Below are 14,779 nucleotides of genomic sequence, written 5' to 3' on the forward strand. Positions count from 1 at the left end.
TTAATCCCTTAAGCAAGTAGTTGGAGGCATGAACGGATCCAGAAATTTTTAGTTGTAAGGGCAACATATACATATAAATTTATAACATTGGAAAGATAAAATATTAACATGTACGCCATAAATGAGACGTCATTTTAAGCTAGAAGATATTGAGGTTTGATTATGTGCGAGTCATAGAAGCATGTGAAATCGCAAAACAATTACACATATTCAGCTTTGTATTTTTCATAAGTATTTATTTGGGTAAATTCACTAAATTGAACTTTTATGAGGTTTATCATTATTACAATGACTTTTCCTATATTTTGTAAAATGCATTAACATTTCATTTTTTGTGTACCATTTAAAATAATTGAGGGATGTCTTGTGCTATGATTATAAATTTAAAGAGAGGTCATTGCAATATTCATAAACCTTATTAGAGGTCAGTTTATGTTTCCGATAAAATAAGAGTGATTAAATAATAAAGGAAATTTGAATTCAATAATGTTGAGTAAATTAGTACAATTTCCCTATTACTTTTTATTTTCTTTTTGTTTCCAACACACCTATCTCACAAGCTCACACTGTAGTTAAAACTTGAAATAGCTTATGGGAAATGAGAACCAAGTGAACATAGGAGTATAAAAACTCTAAACTCTAAAGCATGGGGGCAATTATATATATATATATATATATATATATATATATATATATATATATACTAAATAATATTACATGGGGCAATTTTATACACTTAATATTAAATAATACTAATGTTAGTGTTTTAGAAAAAAACAGTGGGGTGCCCCCATGCTGTTACATGTGCATCTGTCCTTGATTGGAGGTTCGAATCTTAATTTTTTTGAATGAAAAAAACTTATTCGTCAACCCCTATCGCTTACTGCGTTGATCGTGTGGCGAGCAATTGGTCTTACAACTACCGGGTGTGAAGATACCTTGGTCAAAGCAAAAAAAAAATCTAAGTGAAAATGAGAAATTGTGAACATATGCGGTGAGGAAGGGAAAGGGAGGAGGGAAAGTTTGGATGAGGTGTAGGAACGATGTAGAGGTTGTGTGATGGCTGAGTGATAGTGGTGGAGGTTGGGTGGTAGCTTGAAGAGAAGCGGGAGAGGAAGATGCAATTGGTAATCACAAAAATGAACATGATTTCTTCATAAAATCCAATGGAAAAGGAAACCAAAGTAAAACCAATAGAAAGTTAAAAACACCCAAAAAGAAAATTTCCTTAGAAATCTTCACTGTGATCCCTTTTATAATTGTTGTCGTTCTGCCGTCCAATGGTTCTTCGACGCTTCAGTTGCCAAAGGCGGTAGTAGCATGACACGGTGGACGGGCGGAATTCACACAGGCTCACCCGGGCCACATGATAAAATAATAATGAATTTTGCTTCCAAATTGTTGAAAAAATTAGAAGAAAAAACCGCGCTGTGGACGAACCACTGCCTTAAAAGCAAAATTCCAGCAGACGTCTAGTGCAATCTAGTCCGGGTTTTCTCCTCAAGGTCAACACAACTGCTTGTAAGGTACTGTGCACTCAGAACATAAACGTGCTGAAATCTCTACAACAATATTCATAATTGAGTTGAAAATCAAGGGTTTTTCTTGTTTTTAAGGGAAAAATGCAAATTACTACCTTGATGTTTAACTTCCGTCTGAATTAACCCCTCACCTTTTAAAAGGTGTATTTATAATCTTAACCTTTTTGAAATTTGCAAACCTAAATTTTAATATATTTTTTCACATGACATGCACATGACTTTTTCTTTCCTAAAATTACCCTTTGTAAGGGAATCTTTGTTGTGTGAAAAAAATACTTGACGTTCCAGAATTTTTTCCACCATTTTTTTTATTGCCAAGTTTAGTATTTTATTAGGTACTACTTTTTTATGTAGCTTAAGCTTTCATCTACTCTTTTAGTTTGTTTTTGGTACATTAAAAAACTCGTCTACTTTATTAGTTTTTTTCCTGTAGCTTTCACCATTAGCTAGGCATGTTATGTATATCGGTTTTCATTTCTAGCCATTTTTGGAAAACTACAAATACTTAACTTCATCATTACTATTTTAAAGTCTACAAATAAGAATACCAACATCAATATCATTCAGCATTTCAACTAAATGAAAAATAACGTAAATAGGAAAATAGAATTGAAATATTCACCACAATTGACAAATACTAAATCTGTATCAAAGGTCAAAGAACTCGTGTAATCATTTCATGCTCAACTGTGGTTTTAGGGTTGTAGCTCAAATTTGACGTGTCTATTGTGTTTTTGTTTTTTCCAAATTCATTGGTCTTATGTTGAATTCTTGCTTGGTCTAGGTTTTAGATGGAGTGGCAGAGAATGTGATGAGTTTTTAACAATGATATATACGCACCTCATGTTTTAAACACTTCATTTCCACATATTTTTATTTCTCTCTCTTTTCTCTTAACATCTATCACATCTCATATTTTCTCTCTCTTACTTTTTCTTTTCTTCCTATCTCTCTCCTCCTTCACCTCTCTCCACCTCATTTTAGAGGTGTGAACATAACATTATTTGATGAGTTTTTATAAGGGGTAATTTTGGAAGAGAAAAAAAATCATGTGCATGTCATGTGACAAATTTATTAAAATTTAACAAAAATATTAATAGATGGTTAGATTTGCACACTTCAAAAAGCTTAAGGTTTGAAAATACACATTTTAAAAAGTGAGAGGTTAATTTGCACGGAAGCTAAACGTTAAGGTAGTAATTTTCATTTTTTCCCATTTTTACAACTGAAAAATCCTCAGTCCTTTATAAAGCCTCCGGCCATTTAAAAAGCTAAGGAAGCTTTCTTTTCTTTTTCCTCTAACATAAACTTTCAGATTGAAAACTGATGTTCAATGTCATAATGAACCAATTAAAACTAGTAAAATCATTGTTAAAAACAAAAGGAACGTCAGAAGCTTTAAGCTGAAACAAAAACTGATACAACTCTTTATGGTTAAAACCGTGGACAACCAACAAAGGATGATAAAACCACCGACTAAATTGGTGCAACTGAAAATTAACTTTCAAATAAAATAACTTGTACATTAATCCTAAAAACGACAAAAACTTCTCTTTTATAGTATAATTTATTTATAGATAAATAGATTAATATGATATGATAGATTATTATCATACATTTACACTTCACTTACTCTTTTATCACAATTTCAATCTGTAACCGAAGCATGTCTCACTCTCAATTTCTTCGACTTGTTCTGGCTCAGGTTCCACCCAGTAGAGACCATCTTCTCCTACAATCTCCAAAATCCAGAATCAGACCCATCTTTTTTCTTCCTCAAAGTGGTTCCAAAGCTGAAAACTTCACTCTCCCTTACCCTCCAACACTTCCCCCCTCTAGCAGGAAACGTTGTTTGGCCTTCAGAATCAGAGAAACCACTAGTTAAATTCACCCCTGGTGATGATGATGGTGTTTCGTTGATAATTGCAGAGTCCAACACTGATTTCAACCATATCTTAGAGTACAACACACTCCATGAAGCTGCAGAGTCTCGTTCTTTCATACCCCACTTGGAATCAACCGATTCCTCTGCTTCTGTTATGTCCCTGCAAATCACTCTGTTCCCAAACAGAGGTTTTTCCATTGGAATCAGCACACACCATGCTGTTCTTGATGGAAAGTCTTCAACGTTGTTCCTCAAGGCTTGGGCTTATCTATGTCAAACCAGTGAAGAATCTGAATCTGAATCTCCCTCTTTGTTGCCAGATTTTGAACCCTTCTTTGACAGGAAAATCATCAAAGACAGAGAGCCAGCAGAACTCGGCATACCATTTGCAAAAAACTGGACAGAGGTTTTGTCCATGATGTTCCCAGTTGAGAAAAGCAACGAGCAAACCTTAAAGATTCTACCATTTCCACCAAAAGTTGAGGATTCAGTTAGAGGAAGGTTCTTGCTCACACGTGGGGATGGCGGTGGGGTTGCAAATTTGGGAATTTGGTGAGATGATAGTTGTGATTGGTGGTGGTGTCTTCTTCTTCACCTCCTGTTTCTGGTTGTGATTGTTGGTGGTGGTGGTGTTGTGGTGGTGAGAGGAAGAAGATGGTGGGGTTGAGAAAGGAAGAACAAGAAGAAGAGGTTGAAGATGAAGATTTTGTTGTCTGGGTTTTGATCTGGAGTAAGAGATTGAAGAAGAATGATGAATAATGTGTTTAACTTGGATTTAGATTAGTGATTTTTTTTTTGGTTACAAGATTAGTGATTTATTTAGATTTTAATTATTTAACTTAATCATTTCAGGAGTTAGGGAGAAAAATAATGTTTTAATAATTATTTATCTATGTGGATTGCTTACATGGGATGCCATGTCAATTAATGAAGGCCACCTCAGCTTTTCCGTTAGTCAATTATCGGAAACTAGACGGAAGGACCAATTTAGCTCACGGCACAAACGTTAGGGACTTTGACCGCTCGTTTTAAAAATGTGGGACTGCTTTTGCACAATCGTGTTAGATGAGGGACCAAAACTGCAATTAAGCCAAAAATTTATTTATTTTAATAAGTATATGTATTATTTTGTGTGCATATATGTATCTATTGCTAATTAAAAGTTTTAATTTATGTTTAAAATCTTATCTTATTTTGGCCCCCTCATGTTATTTTTTCTAGTTCCTTCACTGCCCCTCTTTTTCTTTCTAGTTGGGGTTTGGGTAGCGACGTTGAGTGTTCGTGGTGGTCACAAAGTGTTGGTGTTGAGGGGTTAAAGAAGGGGTTTGAGGTGTTATGGAGGTTGTGGTTGTTTTGATGGTGTTGTGTTACTAATATGAGTCTTATTTGGTGATTATTAGAATTTGGGAGACCTAACTCAACCCAAAAGTTAACTCAAGAGTTGAGGGTTTCTCTACCCTTTATAAACACTTGTTTGATCATATCTCTAGCCGATGTGAGACTTCTAACACACCCTCTCACGCCTAGGACTGGACATGTGGAGTGTGGAATGAACATCAACGGGTGACCCAAATATGGGAGCTCTCAACAACAAATGGATCTATGATAGACTTTGATACCATATTAGAATTTGGGAGGCGTAACTCAACCCAAAAGCTAACTCAAGAGTTGAAGATTGCTCTATCCTTTATAAACACTTGTTTGACCATATCTCTAACCAATGTGACACTTCTAACCGTAATAATGAGGATGATGATAATACAGAAGAAGGCCTTCATGGTGGAAATGGAAAGCATGAATAATATTGAACTAGTAGAATTGTGGTACTCTTGGAGTCGTGGTTTTGTTTGATGGGCTTTAGGAGAGGAAAGATGAGTATAATATGAACAAAAAGATAATGGCTCTTCCCTCAGATATAGATAGGGGGTTTGGTTTGAAGGTGGATAAATTGAAGAAGATAGGGTTGTCTGATGACCCGATATTTAAGGCTATTTTCCTAATTTATTTGCATGTAATTTAATATAGTTTTTAGGATATTTCGTTCATTTTAGGACATTTTAGGCTTATTTCATGCATTTTAATGTTTTCATTTAGTTTTAGTATTTTTCTCTATTTGTATGTTATTTTTATAGATTTCATTAGGATTTAATCAAGTTATTTGAATTCGTTATCTTATTCTATCTTTTAGTTAATCTCTATTATTGGTTTTTAATTATTTTCCTTTATTGTTATTTTAGGAGAAGATGTGGAAGCAATGAGCAAATAAAGGGAGAGAGACAAGAATTTCTAAGTCTGGAGCAATCTGGATTTCTTTGCGCCGGTTTTGCACCAATTTCCTCTTGCATCTCGCGCATTTGCGCAAAGGAAGTAGCTTCTGGAATATTTTGCGCCAGTTTTGCGCGAGATCCTTCATGGAATTTGCGCGCAATAACAACCATACTCTATTTAAGTGCGTTTTTAACCAATTTTAGAGATCTTTTCAGGTTGAAACATTGGGATAGACTTTTGGAGGCAGAGCTTTGAGTTCTTTAGGATCCCTTACATGTTTCTATTGTATTTTTGATGTTTTGCTACCTTTTTCTTGAATTGTTTCCTATGACTATGAGGAACTAATCCTCTTTTGTACTGGGGGTTTGATGTAGTTCACTCTAGACTATGTTTTGATATGTTTCAGTTATATATGAATGGTTATTTTAGTTCATGAATTTCTTCTTTATTTTTATTGAATCCGATCGCGAAAGGATTTCATGCTACCGTTTGCACAATTGGAAAGTTGGTAGATGATAGGGATCTTGGAAGAAATTGAATAAGGGTCTCTACGCCTTAGGGATAAGGGTAGCAATTCATTTCTGTTTGCCCGAACATAAAATTGAATCTCAAGTTAATTAGGATTAAGTACTAAGGAATTAACTATCACTAATTAACTAGAAGAGGTGTTTGACTAAGGGATTAGCAAGTAAACATATAAGCTTAACACCATGAACAGATTTAATTAATTTCATATATAATTGAAGCGGGTAGAAACATAACAGGGGTAAACGAAATCAATTCCCCGGTGCGCTTTTAAAAAAAATTATTGGATTTTAAATTCTAGTATGTTAAAAAAGAACTACCAAATTTAAATGAGTATGTTAAATGCACACTAGCCAAAATAATACTGAGTATTTGAAAATGAAGGAAACAATGAAAAAGAGGGTATTTTGGAAAACTACGACTTTAAAGGGGATGAAAATTGGGGAAGGGGCATGGGATTGGTCACGCTGCCGTGGAGCTGATGGAAAAGCTAGAGAGTAGCGCCACTGCAGAATCGATGGTAGTCATAAAGGGTGGCGTTTGGGCAGAACTGAATGCAGGGGAAATAGCTGGTGTCCCAAGGGACAAAGAGGGCGAGGAAGGAGATGGGTCACTTCGAAGGTGGCGTCAGTAACCTAGTTCACATTAGCAATTTTCATAACTAACACAAAGTTGACCAGTTGTTTCAGCATTCTTCGTGATAGACACCACTAGAAAGTAAGTTGACTATATTGTTAAGTAGATTCTTTTACTCTTTAATTAGTGTAACCGACATTAAAGAGCAAAAAATAGCGTCAACCTTGAGTCAAACACTATATATTTCTTCAAAATGATCATTTCTTGTTGTGTTAAGGGCTTTGAATTATCTAAACTAAGTAAAAATTGGTTAATAGATTAAATGATACTACTTTTTTCATTGTTAAAAACAAAAGGAACGTCGGAAGCTTTAAGGTAAAACCAAATCTCATACAACTCTTTATGGTTAAAATCGTGGACAATTAAATTAGTGCAACTGAAAATTAACTTTCAAATAAAATAACTTGTGCATTATAGTTTCAAAAAAAAACTTGCGCATTATTAATCCTACAAAAACAGCAAAAACTTCTCTTTTGTATAATTTACAGATAGATAGATAGATTGATCGATAAATATGATATAGAATTATCATACATTTACACTTCACTTTTGCTTTATAGCAATTTCACACAATTTTATTTATAGACACCCCCCATTTCTCGTTGTGTTAAGGGCTTTGAATGATCTAAACTAAGTCAAAATTGGTTAATAGATTAAATGATACTACTTTTTTCATTGTTAAAAACAAAAGGAATGTCGCAAGCTTTAAGGTAAAACCAAAACTCATACAACTCTTTATGGTTAAAACCGTGGACAATTAAATTGGTGCAACTGAAAATTAACTTTCAAATAAAATAACTTGTGCATTATAGTTTCAAAAATAAACTTGCGCATTATTAATCCTACAAAAACAGCAAAAACTTCTCTTTTGTATAATTTACAGATAGATAGATAGATTGATCGATAAATATGATATAGAATTATCATACATTTACACTTCACTTTTGCTTTATAGCAATTTCACACAATTTTATTTATAGACACCCCCCATTTCTCGTTGTGTTAAGGGCTTTGAATGATCTAAACTAAGTCAAAATTGGTTAATAGATTAAATGATACTACTTTTTTCATTGTTAAAAACAAAAGGAATGTCGCAAGCTTTAAGGTAAAACCAAAACTCATACAACTCTTTATGGTTAAAACCGTGGACAATTAAATTGGTGCAACTGAAAATTAACTTTCAAATAAAATAACTTGTGCATTATAGTTTCAAAAAAAAACTTGCGCATTATTAATCCTACAAAAACAGCAAAAACTTCTCTTTTGTATAATTTACAGATAGATAGATAGATAGATTGATCGATAAATATGATATAGAATTATCATACATTTACACTTCACTTTTGCTTTATAGCAATTTCACTCAATTTTATTTATTGACACCCCCCATTTCTCGTTGTGTTAAGGGCTTTGAATGATCTAAACTAAGTAAAAATTGGTTAATAGATTAAATGATACTACTTTTTTCATTGTTAAAAACAAAAGGAATGTCGCAAGCTTTAAGGTAAAACCAAAACTCATACAACTCTTTATGGTTAAAACCGTGGACAATTAAATTGGTGCAACTGAAAATTAACTTTCATATAAAATAACTTGTGCATTATAGTTTCAAAAAAAAACTTGCGCATTATTAATCCTACAAAAACAGCAAAAACTTCTCTTTTGTATAATTTACAGATAGATAGATAGATTGATCGATAAATATGATATAGAATTATCATACATTTACACTTCACTTTTGCTTTATAGCAATTTCACACAATTTTATTTATAGACAACCCCCATTTCTCGTTGTGTTAAGGGCTTTGAATGATCTAAACTAAGTAAAAATTGGTTAATAGATTAAATGATACTACTTTTTCATTGTTAAAAACAAAAGGAACGTCAGAAGCTTTAAGGTAAAACCAAAACTCATACAACTCTTTATGGTTTAAACCGTGGACAGTTAAATTGGTGCAACTGAAAATTAACTTTCAAATAACATAAGTTGTGCATTATAGTTTCAGAAAAAAACTTGCCCATTATTAATCTTACAAAAACGACAAAAACTTCTCTTTTATATATTTTATAGATAGATAGATAGATAGATAGATAGATAGATTGATAATTGATAGATAAATATGATATAGAATTATCATACATTTACAATTCACTTTTTCTTTTATAGCAATTTCACTCAATTTTATGTATAGACACCCCCAATTTCTTGTTGTGTTAAGGGCTTTGAATTATCTAAACTAAGTAAAAATTGGTTAATAAATTAAATGATACTACTTTTTTCATTGTTAAAAACAAAAGGAATGTCGGAAGCTTTAAGGTAAAACCAAAACTCATACAACTCTGTATGGTGAAAACCGTGGACAATTAAATTGGCGCAACTGAAAATTAACTTTCAAAAAAAAAACTTGCGCATTATTTATCCTACAAAAACTGCAAAAACTTCTTTTTTATATAATTTATAGATAGATAGATTGATATATAAATATGATATAGAATTATCATACATTTACACTTCACTTTTTCTTTTATAGCAATTTAACTCAATTTTATTTATAGACACCCCCGATTTCTTGTTGTGTTAAGGGCTTTGAATTATCTAAATTAAGTAAAAATTGGTTAATAGATTAAATGATACTACTTTTTTCATTGTTAAAAACGAAAGGAACGTGGGAAGCATTAAGGTGAAACCAAAACTCATACAACTCTTTATGATTAAAACCGTGGACAATTAAATTTGTCCAACTGAAAATTAACTTTCAAATAAAATAACTTGTGCATTATAGTTTCAAAAAAAAAACTTGCGCATTATTTATCTTACAAAAACGGCAAAAACTTCTATTTTATATAAATTATAGATAGATAGATTGATAAATAAATATAATATAGAATTATTATACATTTACACTTCACTTTTTCTTTTATAGCAATTTCACTCATTTTTATTTATAGATACCCCATTAAAAATTTTAGCAACACTGCCTCTGTTTTCCATGGCTTCTATGAACAACAAAAACAGCATCAAAATCCACGAGAACTGCAAGGTTGCTCCTCCATCTGCAACCGAAGCATGTTTTCCTCTCATTTTCTTCGACTTGCTATGGTTCAGGTTGCACCCGGTAGAGCGCATCTTCTTCTACAATCTCCAAAATCCAGAATCAGACCCATATTTTTTCTTCCTCAAAGTGGTTCCAAAGCTGAAAACTTCACTCTCCCTTACCCTCCAACACTTCCCTGCTCTAGCAGGAAACATTGTTTGGCCTTCAGAATCAGAGAAACCACTAGTCAAATTCACCCCTGGTGATGATGGTGTTTCATTGATAGTTGCAGAGTCCAACACTGATTTCAACCATATCTTAGAGTACAACACACTCCATGAAGCTGCAGAGTCTCGTTCTTTCATACCCCACTTGGAATCAACCGATTCCTCTGCTTCTGTTATGTCCCTGCAAATCACTCTGTTCCCAAACAGAGGTTTTTCTATTGGAATCAGCACACACCATGCTGTTCTTGATGGAAAGTCTTCAACGTTGTTCCTCAAGGCTTGGGCTTATCTATGTCAAACCAGTGAAGAATCTGAATCTGAATCTCCCTCTTTGTTGCCAGATTTTGAACCCTTCTTTGACAGGAAAATCATCAAAGACAGAGAGCCAGCAGAACTCGGCATACCATTTGCAAAAAACTGGACAGAGGTTTTGTCCATGATGTTCCCAGTTGAGAAAAGCAACGAGCAAACCTTAAAGATTCTACCATTTCCACCAAAAGTTGAGGATTCAGTTAGAGGAAGGTTCTTGCTCACACGTGGAGATTTGGAGAAGATAAAGAAAAGGGTGTTATCCATGTGGGAAAAAGACTTCAACAGAGAAGGAGAATCAATCGATTCGGTTTCGGTCCCTCCTTCAAAGCCACAAACATTATCATCCTTTGTTCTCACTTGTTCCTATGTGCTTGTTTGCATGGCCGAAGCAATTCATGGGGTTGAAAAGGAAAGGCAGAAATTCGCTTTTTCATTCACTGTGGATTGCAGGGCAAGGTTAGAGCCTCCAATCCCTGATAATTACATTGGGAACTGTGTGTGGAGCCAGATAGTGGATACAGAGCCAATGAATTTTATCAAGGAAGAAGGGCTTTTCTTAGTTGCTAAGGGCATTCATGATAAGGTAAAAAAGTTAGGTGAAGAAGGTGTTCTTGAAGTGGCTAAAGATGGGTTTTCTAAAGTTGTGGCTTTGGCTAGTGAACGGGCTGAGATGCTTACAGTGGCAGGGTCGAATCGATTTGGTGTTTATGGAATTGATTTTGGGTGGGGAAGGCCTGTGAAGGTGGAGATAACATCGGTAGATAGAGGTTTGATAATTGGATTAGCAGAGAGTGAGGATGGAAAAGGTGGTGTTGAAGTTGGGCTTGTTCTGAATAAACATGTCATGGATCTTTTCATTGCTCTGTTTCATGGAGGACTTTGTGATGAGTGATGGGAGCTAGATGCCTAGATACAGAAATTGTTTTGGCTATAGAGAAAGAGAAGGAGTAGGAGCTGAGATATCAAGGTTTTGAGTTTGCAGTGGAAAAACAAAGTGCAGGTGCACAAGTTTGCTGCTTTTTAATGCAGCACTGAGAACACTTTTTGGTATGATTTGATTATCTTGTATTCATTACTTTTCATAGTAACTGCTTTTGCAATTTCAGTTGTCTTACATTACACAATGGGAAAGATATTTGTTGTACACCCAATAAGTGGATTTAGAGAGAAATAGGAAAATATGAGAATAAGTGATATATATATATATAAATATATATATATATATATATATATATATATATAAAATGTGTCTAGCATAGATACATAGAAACAAAAAAGAGTATCTCGGGATGTATGTATTTTGTAGTAGTCTATGAATGATGAATGTACATGAAAACACAATTTTATATAAGTTTTCGTTTAAAAAGTGTTGGGCGCCGATAAGTTTATCATTGAACTTAAGAAATAGTCAAGCCCTCTATTGTGTAAAATGTTGGTCGAGTTAGTTCCTGCAAAAATTAACTTGACTAACGTTTTATCTAAACACAAGAGCTAACTTGATCAACATTTTTACACAATCTTGGACCGAATGTAATAATTATTTTAAGGATGAACTTGTTATCACCTAACACTTTCAGAGACCAATTTAACCATGGTAAAAGATTTTTTGAAGTTTAAACATTGATTTTAGATTTATCCGTTTCATATAGTGTATAGTATAAGACCTGATAGTATTAAGCCTGATAGTATTATGCATGTCTGATCAAATTTTAATACTATGTAATGTTTTGTCATATAATGTATAACTTATCATTTCGTTTAAATTAATACAAAACCTATGTTTCATAAAATATTAGATATTGATAAATATTATAAAAATGAGGATGGTAGTTGTGGGTGGTTAAGATGACGGTGGAGGTCGAGGTGGCTGTGACGATGACAGTGACAATGGTTATGGCTATAGAGGTGGTGGTGGGTAGTGGCGGTAGATAGTGCTGGTGGTGATGACGATGTTGGTGGAGGAGGATGTAGTGGTGGTGGTGGTGGTAGTGGTGCTGGATGATGTTTGTGGAGAGTATTGTGGTGGTGACAATGTTGTAGGGTGGTGGTGGTAGTGGTGGAGGGTGGTTGTGGAAGCGACAATGATGGCGATGGTGGAGGGTGGTGGTGGTGGCGATGGTGGAGGGTTGTGGTTGTAGATATGGTGGAGGGTTGTGGTGGTAGATTAAAGATTTTCATGTAATTTATACATCACACTCTTATCATGCCTTATCAATCATTCATAGGGTGGAGTAAATAAACAATCATTTTAATGTATAAGAAGAGATTGATGTATAAGCTTGCAGGGCTGTGTGCACCACTAGGCCAATTATGCAATTGCCTAAGGCCTCCCAATATATTTAAGGCCCCAAAAAAAATTAGCACATGCAGATATACTACTAAGACTTAAGAAATGTAATAAAATAATGAAAAACTAAGTAATATCAATGGCAACATAGGAAATGCAACGTGAGAACTTAGAAGTGCAACTTTGGTAGTTATTAGTAGTAGTATTTTGTATTAACAAATTTACATTTTCCAAAAAATAACTAAATAAAATCTATGTTATTTTTACATTCTCACAACTGAAAAAAATAATTTTTCTTCCCCATAATAGTTATTCTCTAAAAAAAGAATTTTTTTTTTCACGTTAAAGTAAATTATTAAATGAGATATTTGACATTAAAGTGTTGTAAAATCTCACATCGTTTCATTCATTGTGTTTTTGGTTTTGTTGTTCATAACTCTTTTTATTTATTTTGCTGTATAAAACTCTGATAAATGATTTCGTAGTTCAAAAAACTAGAAGATTAATATAAAAATTGATAATTGATATGATATATCAGGTGTCTTTCAAATTCTTGTCAAAATAAAATCACTTTAATATTTTCGCCATAGGCCCCAAAAACTCTATACATGGCGCCCTGTAAGCTTGTACAATACAATGTTAGCACCAAACAATAAATAAATCCATAATATATTGTATAATCCTATACTATCATGCCTAATACGACGTGTCAAACGAGCCACTAATCTTTTAGGCTTTGTGTACATGAAATACAAAAATAAAATTTACACCTCTTTTAAATGTTGTCTTCCCACATATGACATTTTTTTTTACATAAAAATGTTCTCTTCTCGTAACTAACTAATAAGTGATTGGTTAAAGTTCATGAGAAAGAATAACGAATTATTAGAGGAAATTAATATATCCACACTGTTGGGCAGGTGGGTCATCTTGTTTGCTGGATAACGTTTGAAATGGAACTTGCTTTGGTACCACTTTTTGGATCACGTGCTTACCACTACGTCAAAACCAATTGGTGTTAATGAGGGTGCAACATTATTTCCTTATAGCGTAGTAGCCAACATCCCGATTTGAACGCTATCCAGCAGACAGGATGTTGGCCCACTAGCCTAACACACACTCTTTTACCACCTTACAGTTAAAAAACATTTAGTAATAGAATAGAAATAAATAAGAGATATGATAGTCATTGAAGGTTCAACATTTTGTCCCTTAAGCAAGTGTTAAAATTCGAACTCAACTCTTGTGAACGGAAAAAAAAAATTATTGGTCATCCCCGTTAGTTTGAGTGAATTAAGAAAATGGGAGCAGATAAAATGAGGAAGGAGAAGGGGAGATGTTTGAATGAGGTGTAGGAAGGATGTGGAGGTTGTATGGTGACCAGGTGATAATGGTGCAGGTTGAGTGTTGACTTGAAGGAGAAGCAGAAGAGGAATGGGGAAGAGAGAGGAAAGAGAATGATTAAAGAGAACTTAGAAGGACTAATACTGTTGTGAAGGACATCCTATAGTTGGGTTTTCAAAATTCCGATAGTGTATTTTTAACTTATCGAGATTTAAATTGCGCAAGTAGTGTGCTTTTGTCGCATATCAGAGTTAAAAAGCAATTGTATGGTTATAAGATATTGAGTTTTTGAAAATTTGGTAGTGTGTTTTTAAGATACCATATTTTTTTAGAATTCCGTAGTTTATTTTTAACATATCAGAATTTAAACTAGCATGGATAATATTGAACTGGCAGGATTATGGTATTCTTTGTTTTGTTTGATGGGGCTATGTGAGAGGAAATGTGGGTATAATATGAAGGAAAAAATGATGGCTCTTCCACCTTATATAGATATATAGATAGGGGTGTGGTTTTAAGGTGGATAAATTGAAAAAGATAGTGTTGGTTATAGGGTAGTGACAGAGTAGGAAGCTTGAATACAATTGGTAATGAGTTTTTTTTTTTTTTTTTTGTGTGAAGAAGATGGTGGAGTGCATTTGAGGAAGTGAGAGATAACAATAACAACACTAGGATTTTAAATTCTAGCATGTTACAAAAATACACTACCAAATTTAAAT

General features: G+C 33.7%; 2 protein-coding genes across 2 annotated transcripts; both read left to right on the plus strand.

The window, feature by feature from the left end:
* Window positions 1-3,136: 3,136 nt before the first annotated feature.
* Window positions 3,137-4,270, plus strand: LOC130716191 (malonyl-CoA:anthocyanidin 5-O-glucoside-6''-O-malonyltransferase-like; the record flags this gene model as incomplete). Its single annotated transcript, XM_057566396.1, has 1 exon — window positions 3,137-4,270. A coding segment is annotated over one exon (846 nt), but the record flags the coding sequence as incomplete, so codon positions are not given.
* Window positions 4,271-9,772: 5,502 nt separating this feature from the next.
* LOC130728616 (phenolic glucoside malonyltransferase 1-like) lies at window positions 9,773-11,398 on the plus strand. Its single transcript, XM_057580130.1, has one exon. The coding sequence runs from the start codon at window positions 9,846-9,848 to the stop codon at window positions 11,319-11,321; it is 1,476 nt and encodes a 491-aa protein (XP_057436113.1). The 5' UTR covers window positions 9,773-9,845; the 3' UTR covers window positions 11,322-11,398.
* Window positions 11,399-14,779: the final 3,381 nt, after the last annotated feature.

This window comes from Lotus japonicus, chromosome 1, assembly GCF_012489685.1.
Source record: "Lotus japonicus ecotype B-129 chromosome 1, LjGifu_v1.2".
NCBI classification, from domain to species: domain Eukaryota; kingdom Viridiplantae; phylum Streptophyta; class Magnoliopsida; order Fabales; family Fabaceae; genus Lotus; species Lotus japonicus.